Here is a 16,705-nt window from a genome sequence, read left to right on the forward strand (position 1 = left end):
TCTACAGTTCATTCATATACTTTATTCCAAATACCCAATAAAAAGAAAAACAGGCATTTCAGCTCCCAGTGGAAAGACAAGCCCTTGGTACAAATATCAAAAGTGGGCTTCAAAAATAGTGATCGCCCTTCGAGATTAGTTTTCTAATCGCCTTCTCTTCTTGTGGCACAAGGGCGCTTCAAACGTGTGTGTGCTGAACCATTTCTTTGCTGAACTCCTAACTAACACGACCCGGCGATAAAAGACAGGAAAGGGCCCAGTCTGAGAAGGCGATTGAGACTTTATCGCTACGAAGAGGCGGCGGCTGGGCCGCTCCTAGGAGCGGGTCGCTTTGAATAAAGCGGCGGCGGCGATTGGCTGCAAAGCACGTGGTGCACGCCTCGCCGGAGAGCGCCGGGCTACTGCTGCCCCGGGCGGCGTGGGGCAGAGTCCAGCCGCGGGTGCAGCACCCGCGGGGGGTGGGGAGGGAGGACTGGGGGGCGGGAAGCGCCTGGGGCTCGAGTCTTTCTGGTCCACTGCCACCGAGAAACCCTACGGCCCGGCTTTGCCCAACCTGCGGTGTCCCCGGAGTGTCCAAAATTGTGTCCAAACCTCGCCACCATCCTCCATCCAGATATCCCACCCAGCGCGCGGGCTGTGCGCGCCCACGGCGCGTGCCGCGGACACCCGGCTCGCCCCTCGCCGCCCTGTCCTGAGCATCAGGCGGGCTCCCGCAGCTCGGAGCGCACAGTGAGGGGCTGCGCACCCTGGCCGAGGATCCCTCAGCACCCGGCTGGGCTAGAGACGCAGACACACCGACGCAGGAAAACTTGTTTTATTCGCGATCCCCGAGGGTTGCAGCTGCTCTTGGCTGAGATTCCGCGTGCGCTTTGTCTCTCTCCACTCGCCACAGCCCCCTCCCCCGCTTCCTCTCACGACTAACTCCCCCGACACACTCTCCTCCGACTCTTGTCCTCCTTCCCTTCCTCCTCCTCCTCCTTCTCCGCTGGCCGCATTCACGCGCTTCCTCCCTCCCTCCCCTGGTGTCACTTTTTGCCTACGCGCCCTCTCCCCTCCCTCCCCTTCCCTCCCCTCCCCTCCCCGCCGCTCCGCTTATAGCCGGGCGCTGGGCGGCCGGGCGCAGACTGCTCGGGAAGCCGGAGAGGAGGCGGCGCGGCGGTGGCGCTGCAGAGGCCGAGTCGAGACGCCAGGCGGCCGCCGGCGCACAAGGCGCTTTCCAGCTCCCTCCCGCGAGGGTACAGCCCGCCTCCTTCAGCGGCGCCTGCAGCTGCGGGCTCGCTCTCGCCTCCAGAGCTCACTCCGGGAGCTGCTCCGCGGGTGGCGGGCGCAGAGTCCGCGACGTGGGGGTCGTGAGGCCGCGGCGATCCGCCCGCGGTAACCAGCCCGCGAGCCAGAGTTCCATGCGCGCTCCTTTCGCCCGGTCAGTCGCTGTTGCTTCCTGGGGCTGAGACGTCCGCTCCGTCCCCTCCCTACCCGGTGACCGAGGCAAGAACCCAGCCGGTCGTGCACTGTGGCCGGTCGCCACTGTTGTAAGTCTCCCCTACCGCCGCGGACCTGTTGCGGGCGCCGCGGGTTTCAGGGGCTGCCTGGCCTGCGGGGTGTGATCGCGAGGGGGTGTGTGTGCGCCCCGGAGCCTGGGGCTCCGACTTAGGCGGCGGTGGGGAGCTGTTCTCGGGGCGGAGACCTGGTGTCCACCGCTGCCCTCCCACAGCAAGAAGAGACGGGCATTGCTGGAGGGGGCTCCTCTCGGTGGCGCGCCGCCCGGGCGAGCTGCTGGAGAGCTAGGAGCTGAGCCGGAATACGATCAATCCCCCCCTCCCCCCCCCCAGCGGAAAGAGCATTGTCGAGCGCGCGGGATTGTTGGTCCACGTTGCACCCTACCCGGCACGGTGAGCAATAGGGCCACGCGCAGACACCCCTAGTGAGGGCACGTTCACTGTGGCCAGACGTCTGTAGGGAATGAATGAAAACTGGTTTCTGAAAAATTAGTTTCTTCTCATGGAAGTATTTAGTCTTAACATGCTTAGTTTCGAAGGATAGGAATTGGTGGGCAGGGTGGAGATGAACCGTTGAACTTGGCGTGTGTGTGGTGTCGCCCTCACAGGCATGGCCAGAGTGTTAAAGAGCGTTACAGGTGTTATAGAGGGCTGTATAGTAAAATGCTTTTCTTGTTAACAATCTCTTTATAATGTTCCGTTGTTATCAATAATATGAATGTCCGAGAAAATCTGCCTAGTTTCTCCTTTGATTGCATTGAGATCAGGTTTAAAACCCAAAGAAATGTGACACGCCGCTGAGTATTGGAGGCCCACAGCCTGGTTAAAGGGCATTAAGTGAACTGAAGTTACTGTAGCTAGAATCCCTTTTGATGTTCACTGGTAATAGCAGCCCTTTTCCCCTTCTTTGTAGAGGCAGGTTAAGTATATGTGTGCGTTTTTTTTGCCACTTAACTTGGCATGCAAATATTGTTTCTCTGGGGGCTTAAAAAAATGCCAGAAGGATGATTCATTTCATGTTGAAGGTGCGTTTAGTGGCTGTATACGTGGTTTCTGCAGATGTTCTCACATTTGCATAATTTTAAAATACAAGGCAAGTCGTTTCCCTTGGGTCTTCAAGTTTACCTTTTATTTTAATCAAATATTGCTGCAAGATTGTTGGATTTTGACTGACACACTTCTCCATCTGGGTGGCATCCAAGGTGACAGGCTAGGCTCTTTCTGCTGGCTTTATGAACCTACCTGGGAAATACAGGAGCATAAACACAGGATGCAAAGAGATGCAGATCCTATATCCCAAGATCTTCTAAACTGTTTTGTTAAGTGTAAGCCTCGTTGTGAGTGTTGTTTTACACTGCTTAGGGAAACGCCTTCCGGGCCGGGTGGGTGTAATTCCAGCTCAATCTGCAGGCACTTTGGTGCTTATGTACCTTGTGCAGCCTCATTCTTCTGTCAGAGCTGCATTCACTCTTAGCTGGAAAGAAGGCAACTTTTTTAAAAAATTAATTTATTTATTTTTGGCTGCGTTGGGTCTTCATTGCTGTGCACAGGCTTTCTCTGGTTGCTGCGAGCGGGGGCTACTCTTCGTTGTGATGCGCGGGCTTCTCATTGCGGTGGCTTCTCTTGTTGCGGAGCACGGGCTTCAGTAGTTGTGGCTCATGGGCTCTAGAGCGCAGGCTCAGTAGTTGTGGCGCACAGGCTTATTAGCTGCTCCGTGGCATGTGGGATCTTCCCGGACCAGGGCTTGAACCCGTGTCCCCTGCATTGGCAGGCTGATTCTTAACCACTGCACTACCAGGGAAGCCCTTTTTTGTTTGTTTGTTAATTGAAGTATAGTTGGTTTACAGTGTTGTTAGTTTCAGGTGTACAGCAAAGTGATTCATTATATGTATATTATATATATATATAATATATATATATACTTTTTAAGATTCTTTTCCATTATAGGTTATTACAAGACATTGAGTATATTTCCCTGTGCTATACAGTAGATCCTTGTTGGTTATCTACTTTATATATAGTAGTGTGTATATTTCAATCCCAAACTCCTAATTTATCCCTCCTCCCCCTTTCCCCTTTGGTAACCATACGTTTGTTTTCTTTGTCTGTGAGTCTATTTCTGTTTTGTAAATAAGTTCATTTGTATCTTTTTTTAGGTTCCACATATAAGCAATGTCATATGATATTTGTCGTTCCCTGTCTGACTTACTTTGTATGATAATCTCTAGGTCCATCCACAGGAGGCAGCTTTTGAGGTTGCTTTGGAAGCATTAGCTTAAAAAAAAAAAGCATAGCTACTCATTTGGAGTTCTTGCACCTTTCTGTATGAGGCATAGGAATATTTATAGCATCTTTTGAGGTTTAGGCTTAAAATCTTCCTCAAAGAATTTCAGCTTGAATGTACAGATGCAAATGATGACTACCAGCAGTAGGACAGCAGGGATGCTAATACTGTTTTAACACATTGGAGAACCTAGTGTATTCACATAGGGTCCTGTCACTTGCTCTTAGGAGCATTGGGCATTGGGTAAAATGGACTAGACCATAGAGGCTTAGCTTGAGGGTTGCGGTGATGCTTGCCTTCTCACCATTTGTCAAAGCCCAAGTCACTGTGGAGACTGATGGGTGCTTCGTAAAGGCTTCTTAATACCAGAGCCCTAGGACTCTGTTGTTTATTTTATTCCACTAAGTCACGTTTACTCACAGTGAAAAGTTACATGCCCAAAATGAAAGAAAACAAGTTGCAACTCCTAATAGTATGAGGCCTGTGTGTCAAAGGCAAGTTAGGTACCTGCCTCTGTTGTTTTCTGTGCCTGCCTTGCCTCTGCTGGTCAGGTTGAAGGAAACAAGCAGGCCTTGGGTTTCAGCTCTGCCATAAGGACTGGCTGTTCCGTGTTTGGAACAGATACCGTAACCACGCAGTTTACCCTCCTGGGATAAACAGTTTCCCTAGGAATCCTTTGACAGGCAGGTTCTTGAAGCTATTATTTCTTTGAAGTAACAGAAGGGTAGGGTGAAAAAGGAAAAAGATGGTTCAATTTTTGAAGATAGGTGATAGGCATGTCCTGTATCTTTAGCCTACAGTTTGATTACTGAGGAAAGCCAAAGAGAGCATTCGGTTCTGCTGTAATTTCCATTTAGATACTGAGGAAAACACTCTAGTCAGCAAATAAATTCTAGAGTGGCCCTAAATTAACAATGGCAGGCAACACACATACACACACACACGTGTGTGTTTTGATTTAGATAAAGCGACATTTGCATTTTGGACTCCCTAGATGCAGGTGCCAGCGTTTGCAGGTACACAAGGATGGTCCTGGTGATGCCCTGTTTAATCAAGAGAGATGGGTGGTTACATCCTTTGTTCTTGCAACTGGTTTTCTAAGATTTGATTTAAAGCAGGGAGAACAGAACAACAAAATATTCTTCCCTTTCTGTGCCCAAATCGCCACTTTGGAAGCTGTCTGGAGCAGGAAAGGGGAGTGGTGACTGTGGCCAGAATCTATCCTGTTTCCAGGATAGCTTGCTGATCCGTATATGGTTGTGTTTATATTGGGGCTCTTTCAGGACGCTGTAGTGGTAGAGGTGTCTGGTTACAAATTATTTGTAATGATAAATAAAGGTTTGGTCATTTTAGAAGTTGGCCTAAGCCTGTGGTTTTAATGTTACATTTCCCATTTACTGCACTTACACTTTGGTAAGACACTGGGTCTTACCAAAGGAATTCTTAATGGAATTAATTAGTAGGTATTTGTTTTACACATGGCTTTACGTTGCTTGCATAGGACATTAACGCCTGTGCCCATCCCGGCGTTACAAGAGCTGGAGGCCTGGCCTTTCAAGTGGCCAGCAGTGAATCAGCTGGACTAGGGCAGGGAGCTGTGAGAATGAGACCTTGCTCCTCTTGGCTTTTGCTGACTTACCTTCTCAAGGACTTCAATATCCTGCAAGTTGGCAATCAGGTTTTCCAAGATGAACCTGCTCTTAAGCAGTGATTGTTTTTTCTTTTTTTTAAACAGTGTATAGTTTAAATAGCTCAACGGTATTATAATAAGTGTCTTTCCTTATAGGTAGGTAGCCGTCTCTGACTTTGTATAGGCCTGACTGTCCATTATTGGTCTCTGACTTTGTATAGGCCTGACTGTCCCTGGCGGCAGGGCCAACAGCAAAGTGTTCTGTTTCCTCTGTCCAAAACAGTTGCTGGTTTGGTTCGGCCGTTCTGAACACTGAGAGCATCAGGTTCAATAGTTGTGTTTTGTTTTTCAGGAGTGGAAACAAAATGTCCGTCAGCGTGCACGAGAACCGCAAGTCCAGGGCCAGCAGTGGCTCCATTAACATCTATCTGTTTCACAAGTCCTCCTACGCGGACAGTGTCCTCACTCACCTGAACCTGTTACGCCAGCAGCGTCTCTTCACCGACGTCCTTCTCCATGCCGGAAATAGGACCTTCCCGTGTCACCGGGCGGTGCTGGCCGCGTGCAGCCGCTACTTCGAAGCCATGTTCAGCGGCGGCCTGAAGGAGAGCCAGGACAGCGAAGTCAACTTCGACAACTCCATCCACCCGGAAGTCTTGGAGCTGCTCCTCGACTACGCTTACTCCTCCCGGGTCATCATCAATGAAGAAAACGCGGAATCGCTCCTGGAAGCTGGTGACATGCTGGAGTTTCAAGACATCCGGGATGCCTGCGCCGAGTTCCTAGAGAAGAACCTGCACCCCACCAACTGCCTGGGCATGCTGCTGCTGTCCGACGCACACCAGTGCACCAAGCTGTACGAGCTCTCTTGGAGGATGTGTCTCAGCAATTTCCAGACCATCAGGAAGAACGAAGATTTCCTCCAGCTGCCCCAGGACATGGTAGTGCAGCTCCTGTCCAGTGAAGAGCTGGAGACGGAAGACGAAAGACTTGTGTACGAGTCTGCAATTAACTGGATCAGCTACGACCTGAAGAAGCGCTACTGCTATCTCCCGGAGCTGTTGCAGACGGTGAGGCTGGCTCTGCTGCCGGCCATCTATCTCATGGAGAATGTGGCCATGGAGGAGCTCATCACCAAGCAGAGGAAGAGCAAGGAGATCGTGGAAGAGGCCATCAGGTGCAAGCTGAAAATCCTGCAGAACGACGGCGTGGTGACCAGCCTCTGTGCCCGGCCCCGGAAAACCGGCCATGCCCTCTTCCTCTTGGGAGGACAGACTTTCATGTGTGACAAGCTGTATCTGGTCGACCAGAAGGCCAAAGAGATCATTCCCAAGGCCGACATCCCCAGCCCGAGAAAAGAGTTCAGCGCCTGTGCAATTGGCTGCAAAGTATACATTACTGGGGGGCGAGGGTCTGAGAACGGAGTCTCGAAAGATGTCTGGGTTTATGATACCCTGCATGAGGAGTGGTCCAAGGCGGCCCCCATGCTGGTGGCCAGGTTTGGCCATGGCTCTGCTGAACTGAAGCACTGCCTGTATGTGGTCGGGGGGCACACTGCCGCCACTGGCTGCCTCCCGGCCTCCCCCTCAGTCTCTCTAAAGCAAGTAGAACATTATGACCCCACAACCAACAAATGGACCATGGTGGCCCCTCTCCGAGAAGGGGTCAGCAATGCCGCAGTGGTGAGTGCCAAGCTCAAGCTGTTTGCTTTCGGAGGTACCAGCGTCAGTCATGACAAGCTCCCCAAGGTTCAGTGTTACGATCAGTGTGAAAACAGGTGGACGGTCCCGGCCACCTGTCCCCAGCCCTGGCGTTACACGGCGGCAGCTGTGCTGGGTAACCAGATTTTTATTATGGGGGGAGATACCGAGTTCTCCGCCTGCTCTGCTTATAAATTCAATAGCGAGACTTACCAGTGGACCAAGGTGGGAGACGTGACAGCAAAGCGGATGAGCTGCCACGCTGTGGCCTCCGGAAACAAACTCTACGTGGTTGGAGGGTACTTTGGCATTCAGCGATGCAAAACTCTGGACTGCTACGATCCAACGTTGGACGCGTGGAACAGCATAACCACGGTCCCGTACTCGCTGATCCCTACTGCGTTTGTCAGCACCTGGAAACATCTGCCCTCTTAAACACAATGCATCCTAAAGAGAGTGAGCGTAAGGTAAGAGTCAGTTTAGCTGTAAGTATCCGTATAGTTGAGCTAGCTGTGTAAGCCCGTACGTGAGTGAAACAGGCTCCATATAGCCCATCCTATAGAGGTTCTACATGAAGAACTACAAATAAAAGCACTTGTACCCCGAAACTTAAACACTTGTGTTGACCACAGCTGCAACCCCCCAAAACATAAGCCAGTGGTTCTCAGCCTTTATTGGGCCTCAGAATCTCCCAAAGAGCTTTTTGAAACCTGCCCACGCCAGAGGCTGGGTTTCATTAGGTCTGGGTGGGACCCAGGCATTAGCATTTTTAGAAAGTTCTTCAGTGATTCTAATTACGGCCAGGTTGGGAACCTTGTCTCCTGAGCCCTCCCTGTGTGCCGGCAGCTAGGCTGTGTGTTGCCCATGGATCATTTCATTTGGTCCCTACAACAACCCTGTGGGATATTATTATGAGAGCACTTCGTAGATGAAAACACCTGATGTACACAGGGGTTAAGTAAGTTGCCCAAGGTCATAGGGCTTCGCAGCCGGAAGGGTTGGTCAAGACATCAACCCGGGCAGTCTGGCTCCAGAGCATAAGCACTTGAGCTCACGCCGAATGGCTACTTAATAAACTTCACGTTGTTATCACCCCAGGAAATAATTGTAGATTTTTAAATTTAACTTCCTCAAACCCTTTTTAGAATGAAGTGGAGTTTAAAAAATTGAATGCTGAAAATGATTCCCATTGTATTCTGTCCAGAATTATTCATTAGCTTATTTTAAAGGTTTTTCCTTCTCCCCCCCCGCCCCAAAAAAACAGCCCCCTTTAGGGCATTTATTAACTTTTGAGAAGTCTAGGTCTGTCCTTAGAAAAGGTTGCGCCTGCACTGTATAAGCTTGTCTGATGTATGGACACACTGAGCCATCTAAACTACCCTTCCTTTAGCTTTTCAGAGTTAATCAGTCAAGCTGACCCCATTGTCAGGGCGAACAAAAGTTGTGTTTCTGTGTCATATATCTGGGTACATAATGGTTGTCTTGTGTACTTAAGAGTATATAATACTCTTGGCTCAAATAATTAATAGGCCTACACAGTTCAGGGTTCGGGAAGCTAATGGCCGCTTTGCTGCTGTTAAAGCATTCTCAGGATTGGCCCCGGAATCACTTAAGCGTATCTAAGTGTAGCACAGAACACACGGAGTGGATTGATTTGTTTTGGTGACTAATGGGCTCATTACTAATAATAAGAGAATAAAATTTAAAAATCTGCTTTGGAGGAACTGCTGGGAAAATGAACTCATTCCTTGGAAAGGTTTGGTTCTGTGTTCCCTAGTATGTTTCACACCTTTGAAGGGGACCTTCTAGCAAAGAGGGGTTTGGACTCATTTGTCTTTTCTTTGCTCATTTCTTACAGCTCATTTAGAAACACCAGTAAAACTGGCCTCCCTTTCACATGTAATCGTTCTGTGTCTTTCATTGCTTCAGTTATCTCCTCCAGCCTATTACAGTTAGTACAGTTCTTAGTAATGTAATGTTTTCCTGGACTGAGACTCCTTCAAAGGAGCAGGAACTGTCAGAACCGTCCTCTGGGGAGCGAATGGGGCTAACAGTGTCCCACGCCAAACTGGTTTTTGCAGCCTTGCTGGCATCTCAATAATCCTGAATAAACAAATGCTCTGAAAGGGGTTATTTCATTTGCGATATGAATGCATTACTCAACTCTAAAGAAGGTTTAAAGAACCTTCTAGGCAAAAGCATCAATTAACAGTGCACTAAATTGGGTGTTAGTCCAAAACTGACTATATTTGCATAGGAGAGCCTTAAAAATTGCCAGTGATGGTGGCAGTACATCCAAATGGTAACTGGCTGGCATCCTTGGAAGTGGCTGGCATCCTATATGTCATATAGGTAGAAAAGAGAGAGACCACATGTACATTCTGTTTCTAGCTGTGGAGTCTGGACCTCTCTGCACTTCAGAGATCTCCTTTGTCAAATGAGTGATTCGAATTATGCTTTCCTTAAGATCTGTCCCAGTTCAGACTTGGGTGAATTGATAAATGAGGAAAAAGAAAAGAAAGGCGTGAAAATACCTAGCCAGTGCCTGGTACATATTAAGTGTTCAATACTCGTATTAGTTTTCTTTCCTCCCTTCAATTTAGACCTTAGCTCTCAGTGGAATTAGCTTTGTGTGTCATGTGAAAATGAGGTTTCTTTGACTATTATCAGCTTGTTATCTTTATACTTCATTTTTGGTACCTCCTTTCTCAGTCCAGAGTGAGTATGTTGGCAAACACTCGAATTCACCCTCTCCTGGGTATTTGAACCTAATCACACATGTCCGGTCCCTGGGAAATGGAACAAATAAAGTGTTCGGTTATATTCGAAACAACATCCCCTCTGCCCTTGGTGCTCTTAGCCAGAGAGTCAAGCACAGAATAAGGAAATTCGACAGGGCCAGGTTCGCCTTTTTAAAGGGTGGCGTGGGGCTGATCAAAGCCACGGTTGGAGTTTCCGACAGAGAGAATGTTGGTTTAAATTTCTAAAGTTTACTACACACAAGATAGTGTTAAAACACTTAAGCCGGATGGAGTGACTTAAAAGAGGTGCTGTGTAGGTATCAGTCCTAAGCTGCAAACGCTTCCGGGACCTGGCTTTGCCCTCCACATGTAGGTGCTACCTGAATTAATAGTGTTAACAAAAAGTTTCCCTAGGTCTAAAAGCTTATCCACCAAGGAGATTTTAACTCTCTCCAGCTGCTCCCAGCTACTGGGAGGGACAAAGAGGAAATTACTTTTGATTTTGCTCCATTTTCATGGTGCTGTGTGGCCCCCAACTTAACGGTGTTTGGATTTTGGTTTACTTTGTTCCCGGCCCCCCTTTTTAGTGGTGTTTTTTGTTTTGGGGTTTTTTGTTTTTCTGTTTGAGTGTGCAACATCTTGACATTTCATATTATTATAAGATACATTCTTTAGGCCTAATGTTGATGTATAGGTTTCAAGGAGGTGAGGGTGGGCGATGACACCCGTAGTCTAAGGAATGTCTTGAAAGCTTGAATCACTGTTACGAAACTGCCAAAAGAAACAACTAATGAAATGAATCAGACTTCCGAACACACAAGAGCAAGAAGAAGTCAGTGCAAGTGATGAGCGCCCCTCCTGAATTCCCTCTGTCTGTACTTCGAGTTTCAGCACTGGGGCTGCAGACTCTTATGCTAGGTAGGGCTGGAAATGGGCTCCAAGAACAGATAGGGTGAGCATTTGAAAGACAAAAGCCCTCTGCAAACTCTCCTTCTGTAAAATTAGACTTAACTAAATGGGAAGGATGGGTGGTGTGGGGAAACACCAGCTCCCATGAAATGTGCAGGCTTCATGATTATGGCACCTTGAATTTATATTCACATTTGATGGCGGTTGATTCTGTAGATAATAACACACTGCATACCACAGCCCGAGTCTCCTCCGTGTGGACTGATGAACTTGGAGAATAAACTCCAGCCCTGGGCTGGTGAGGCCTGGTATGCTGTCATGTGAAAGAAAGCGAGACTGATTTCTGCCGTAATGAATAGCAGAGCTGCATTTAAATAAGAGGATTAATATGTCTGCCTTCTATATGGTGAATAAATTTAATTTGGAATCCTTTATGGTAAATGGGCCCAAGGCGGGGGGCGCGGGGAGGGGATTGGCAAAGGAATCTCTTGAGACCCTCTGGTGATCACTACAGTGGCTCTGTTTAACTGTGGAGAGGAATTATGAATGTCGGGAGCAGAAGAAGGCAACTCGTAACAGCACCTAGATGTATAGGTTTGAACTTTAAGCGTATACATATTTAGGAAAGAAGCAGAGATCTTTCTTCGGATACCACGGTTTTTGTTGGGCCGTCTGCATGCATGCATGCACCTACCGAATGTGTAATTAAGACCTCTGGAAGCCATATTGACCTACTCTGTCCCAAGTTTAATTTTTTTTTTTCAGATTTTGAGACTAACGAAAAATTTTCCTTTTCCTCTAGTTTAGCTGACTCCGTCCCTCAATGAGACAAGATGGGATTTCTACTTTGGAGAGGCCAAGTTGAATGAAGAGAAAGAAAAGGAAAAAAGGAAAGGAAGTTGCTACAGTCCAATCCACCACACCTTGTAAATGCTTCTAACTGGACTTGAAGGAAGGGGGGAGGGGGAGGGGGGAGGGGGTGGGATTTTCTGTGCAAGAGGCACATGGTTTAAATATGAATGAACGAACCTGTGATCTAGTCCTTGTCTTGTAATTGTGGATTAATGTCAGCATTAATCAGCCCCTCAAAGGGAGAGAAAAGCCGGCCTTTTTCCCTTGCTGTACCATATTCAGCATTTGATTTCCATGGGTTCCACCATTTATGTGTAAAATTTGAAATGGTTGTCACCTCTCTCTGAGGAGCAAGCTTGAAGCCTCCACACCAGCTGCTGTTGGAGATTGAAAGCCCAACTGGGGGGCCTGGAGGGACGCTTGCTGGGCTGGCTGCAGGGTGAGGACCACTGGACTCCACGATAATCTCCGAGGGGCTGTTCTCCCCAGGAACGTTTCTGAACAATGGGGACATTGTTGGTAGCTGTTTGGTAGATGTTCTTTTCTATTTATAAGTGACTTTAAACTTTCCCTTGGCTGGTAAGAAATTTGTTGTAGATTTAGCTATTTATTGTTTGAGGCCTGCATGCTGAAACAATGCTTACAGTTGTCTTCACGTGTATGGACGCGTGTGAATGGTTGTACGTTTTGCACAATTTTGTGGCTGTTATGATGTGCTCTGCTGCACAAAAGTGAAAACTTTGGAGTTACAATTAGGAATATAACTGGAGGGTGGGTTGGGAAGGGTGGGGGTGGGATTTTGTAAATGTCAAGACAGGGAAGGATTACAAGACAGAAACTTAAGTTACATCCTAGAGGTAGAGAAAGCATGAAGGTCATTTTTCTCAGACTCATCAACTTTGACTGGGGTTTTGTGGGCTGTGGTCCTGCCAATGGCTCCTGGGGCAAGGGAAGGCTTCTTTCTGCCCTTCCTCCTGTCCAATTCACTCGCTTCAATCTCAGCTACTGAAATTTGGAAAGGACCAAATCGCTTGGCAGTTGTCTTTGTTGTTGTTTTCTCCTCTGTGTAATATCCTGAAATCCTGGAAAATGCTATGGACTAGTTCTGTATATAGGGCACAGGTAAAGGCATTGTCCAAAGTTTATTTATTTATCTATTTATTACCCTGTGAGAATGCTTGGCCATAACCACAGTTAACAGGAGAAAACGAAACGCTCACCGATGGAAATTAATTCACTCACCAGATTTACTTGACCTGGACGGGTCCTTCTCTCTTCCTGCTGTAGGGTTTAGCAAGTGCTAAAAGTTCTCCAAGGCAATATTCACATGGGTACAGTGTATACTTTAGTGCTCCCTCTTAGGTAAGTCTCTAAAAGAACTCTTTGGTGCACAAAAGTGACACATATGGCCCCCAAACACCAAAGAATTGTAAGCAGTGGCCCTTGCCGAGAGGCTTTCTGGGAGAGTTGGGAATCAGTTGTGAATACGTTCTTTGCTAGTTCAAGTGCTTGTTTCCTAAACACGTGCCGTGATAGTTATTAGTGGTAGACTCATAGGCGCTTCCTCACAGGTGTCCGGGGAAGCTCAGAATTTGCAATTCGCACTGCTTTCATTGCTGTTTCTCTCATTGCTGTATTTTAGAAAATAGGGTTTAAGACCAATAACCTTTGACATCGTGTGTTTGCATTGTCTAATGACAGATGAATCCTTCACATTTCTCTCCACCTGAATATATTAGACTAATTGTACATGTCTGTTTGTGCCGTGAATAAGTGGGCTATAGTTGGACCAAAATAAATGAACGGTTGGAATCAAAGAGTCTCAATACTTGGCGGTAGTCAGCCCCTCGCTCCTAGATGTGTTCTAATCCAGCGGTCCCCAACCTTTTTGGCACCAGGGACCGGTTTCGTGGAAGACAATTTTTCCACGGACCGGGGTGGGAGGCGTGGGGAGCAGTTCAGGAGGTAATGCGAGGGATGGGGAGCGGCAGATGAAGCTTCGCTCGCTTGCCCTCCACTCACCTCCTGCTGTGCGGCCCGGTTCCTAATGGGCCTAGGAGGGATACCAGTCCACGGTCCGGGGGTTGGGGACCCCTGTTCTAAACAATGCAAACGTCTGATTGTACCCTGGTAGTATACTGTAGCAGTTACAGCTCCGCAGTTTATGATGCAAGTCTGCCAACACGTGGGTGTCACTGCGTGGCTTTTGAAAGCAGGGTGAATTTTTTGCAGTTGTTTCAAAGTTGTGGTCTGTCCTTGAATTCTCTATTAATTGCTGTGTGTGAGCCAGAAGGAGCTCTGGTCAGGGTGGGCCCCCAGCCTGCAGGGAACTTTCTGGACTCCCCGCTCTTTGAATTGATGGAGGCATTTGGGCTCACTACTTGACCATTCTCACCCTGTGAAACGTCCTACACTTTGAAGCAAATACAATTCACAGCACAGTGCACACAAAAACCTTGGCATAAGACAGAGAAGGTTCTTCTTATTCTGTGGACTGGTTGCTGTGGAAACGGATAACAAAGGGCAGCCTTCCACTTCTGGTATAATTGTGTAGCCCCCTTTTCTCTGGGCTTGACACCTGTCTGAATAAGAATGATTAGAGCTGAATAATATCCCTCTCTTGACTATTGAATATGTGGTTCACATACAAAACTGTGTAAGTTGAAGAAGTAAAGTGTTCGTGTTCATATGTACTTGTTTGCTACTACATTTTTGAGGTTTTGTAAAACTGTTATTTTTTTTTTCACAATGTGAAACTGAAGGTCAAATAAATTATTAGAGATTTTCTCTTCATCGTGTGTATGGGTCTTTATTTGAATACAACATAATTTTAGGCATTGAAAACTTGTGCTTTTTCTAGTTTAATCCAAGAGAGGATCATTTCAAATTTTTTTGTATGTCTTCTGTTTCACCATTTAGTTACGTCCATTTATGAAAGCAATTTTAATTAAAAATTTGACCTTTTAGAATATTTAAGCAAACCAAAACTACCTCAGTTAGGGTTATTGATAGCTTAGAATATAAAGTCATGTACTATGCAATGATGAGACAGCATGCTTAGTATATAGAAAGGATTTAGTTTCTATACTCATCATGCGGGATATATTTTGATAGGAAAGCTGTGAGAGAAGGGGCTATAGTTCCATCCTCTTTTCATCTGACATGACCTTAGAATCATTTAAAGTGAGTGGAAATATGTGCATATTATTTCTCTGAAATGGCACAGAAAACCACAAGTTTAACCCCTCTGGTATACTTAGCTTCTTCCAAGTGGAAAGCCGCCATCCCAGCTGGCTCATTGTAAAGCCAGAGGAAGCCTCTTGCTTCCACCTCATGACTGCTTCGTTTCACAATGAGATGCTCCTTTATCACTTAGGGTGGACCCCTTGTTGTTTTAATGGGCAGAGCAACATTGGGCATAATCTTTTTTGGAGAGAACATAAATACTACCTAATTAGAAATCTAGGAGATCTCACAAGTAGGCAGAATGCAATTACCACCCTTGGACTTTGACCAAGATGCCAGAGCAGATGCCTCAGATTTTACAGAAGCATCATTCAATTCTGTGCTGGGTGAGGCTGGTCTAGAGCCAAGCTTTGAGAATAAATGACTCTGACAAGAGTCCTCAGACACCTTGGTGCACGGTGCTGATGACCCATGGAAACCCTGTTGATGACACCATATATGACACCAGTCCTCAGAAGGGTTGAGAATAATTCACGTAGAGATGACTGGGAACCGACTTTTCATTCTCGGGAGTTTTTTTTCTTTATCATCTCAGTTGGGATGTGTAAACAGATTAAAAGAAGATACTTCAAATTCCTAATTTTCAGTTGTTTGGAAATTTCAGTTCATTCAGAGATTCATATCACCCCAAGCAGCGACTTATTAGTTTGGATTGCCTTCAGCTGCATGTAATAGAAATCTGGCCATGGTGGTTTAACCACAGTGGTGAAACCCTTATGGAGGCTGGCAGTCCACAGCTGGGAGAGTATCCCTACAAGGCCATCGGGGTCTACAGCTCTTCTTTCTGCCTTGGCATCCTGGGCATGGGCCTTTAGTCCTCGTACCTCATGGCATTACATGTGCTTTCTAGGCAGCAAAGATGGGGACAAAGGGGGAAGAAGTATGTGTCAGATGAAACTTCCTCTTTCTTGGGACAATAATCGTTTTCCCAAAAGGCCCACCTAGGAGACTTTACACTTATCTCTCATTGGCCAGAATTGGGTCTCATGAACTTCCGAAGAAGCAAGGGAGCCTGATAAGAGGAGTACTTCTATGGAGGCATGACGCCACCTCACACAAAAGGTGATTTTTGTTGGTAAGGGTGAAAGGGAGAACAGACGTTGGCTAGGTAATTAGTTGCTGCCTAGGGTCTGTCACAGTGAATAATCCAAGGGTCAGCTTAAGCAACAGCCCCGGTGACTGAGTGATTACGATGTGCTGGGACTGCACTAAGGACATGTTTCCTTCATCTCTTTTAATTCTCACAAAAAATGCAGGTAAGTACAGAGAGGTTTCTTTTTTTCTTTTTTTTTTTTTTGCGGTACACGGGCCTGTCACTGCTGTGGCCTCTCCTGTTGCGGAGCACAGGCTCCGGACGCGCAGGCTCAGCGGCCGTGGCTCACGGGCCCAGCCACTCCACGGCATGTGGGATCTTCCCGGACCGGGGCACGAACCCATATTCCCTGCATCGGCAGGAGGACTCTCAACCACTGTGCCACCAGGGAAGCCCCAGAGAGGTTTCTTAACATCTGTAAGCCTCAGCTCCTTCCTCTATAAAATAAGGATGATTAATATTCTCTAATAGAAACATTTAATAATATACATTTAAGTACCAAGCCCAATGCCTGGCACATAGTAGTTTCTCACTAATTTTCAGCTGTCATTTTTAGACATGCGAAACATCCAATAAATCAAAATCTGAGTGCTTATTCCGTGTGAGGACTTGTGTTAAAAGTTTGTATGTCCATCGCCTTAATTGATCCTTACAGCAATCCAATGAGAACAGGCACTTTTTTTTTTTGGCCACACTGTGCAGGATATTAATTCCCCCACCGGGGGTCGAACTCATGCCCCCTGCAGTGGGAGCA

General features: G+C 47.2%; 1 protein-coding gene across 2 annotated transcripts; it reads left to right on the plus strand.

Annotated features, from left to right (window-relative positions):
- Window positions 1-1,134: 1,134 nt before the first annotated feature.
- Window positions 1,135-11,729, plus strand: ENC1 (ectodermal-neural cortex 1). Of its 2 annotated transcripts, none has more exons than XM_082624128.1 (3): window positions 1,135-1,529; window positions 5,763-7,577; window positions 11,563-11,729. In XM_082624128.1, the coding sequence occupies exon 2, from the start codon at window positions 5,776-5,778 to the stop codon at window positions 7,543-7,545; it is 1,770 nt and encodes a 589-aa protein (XP_082480254.1). In that variant the 5' UTR covers window positions 1,135-1,529; window positions 5,763-5,775; the 3' UTR covers window positions 7,546-7,577; window positions 11,563-11,729. The 2 variants fall into 2 exon arrangements, with proteins under 2 accessions (XP_082480254.1, XP_082480253.1); XM_082624127.1 differs by having other exon boundaries at window positions 1,135-1,420.
- Window positions 11,730-16,705: the final 4,976 nt, after the last annotated feature.

Source organism: Mesoplodon mirus (genome assembly GCF_964341445.2).
Source record: "Mesoplodon mirus genome assembly, chromosome: 5".
Lineage (NCBI taxonomy): Eukaryota > Metazoa > Chordata > Mammalia > Artiodactyla > Ziphiidae > Mesoplodon > Mesoplodon mirus.

What these genes read in the sequence shown, in the direction of transcription:
- ENC1 (XM_082624127.1), top strand. Translation starts at nt 1,401, where the DNA reads ATGCGCGCTCCTTTCGCCCG. An exon ending in ATGCGCGCTCCTTTCGCCCG is followed by an intron (nt 1,421 to 5,762) that starts GTCAGTCGCTGT and finishes TTTGTTTTTCAG; the next exon opens with GAGTGGAAACAAAATGTCCG.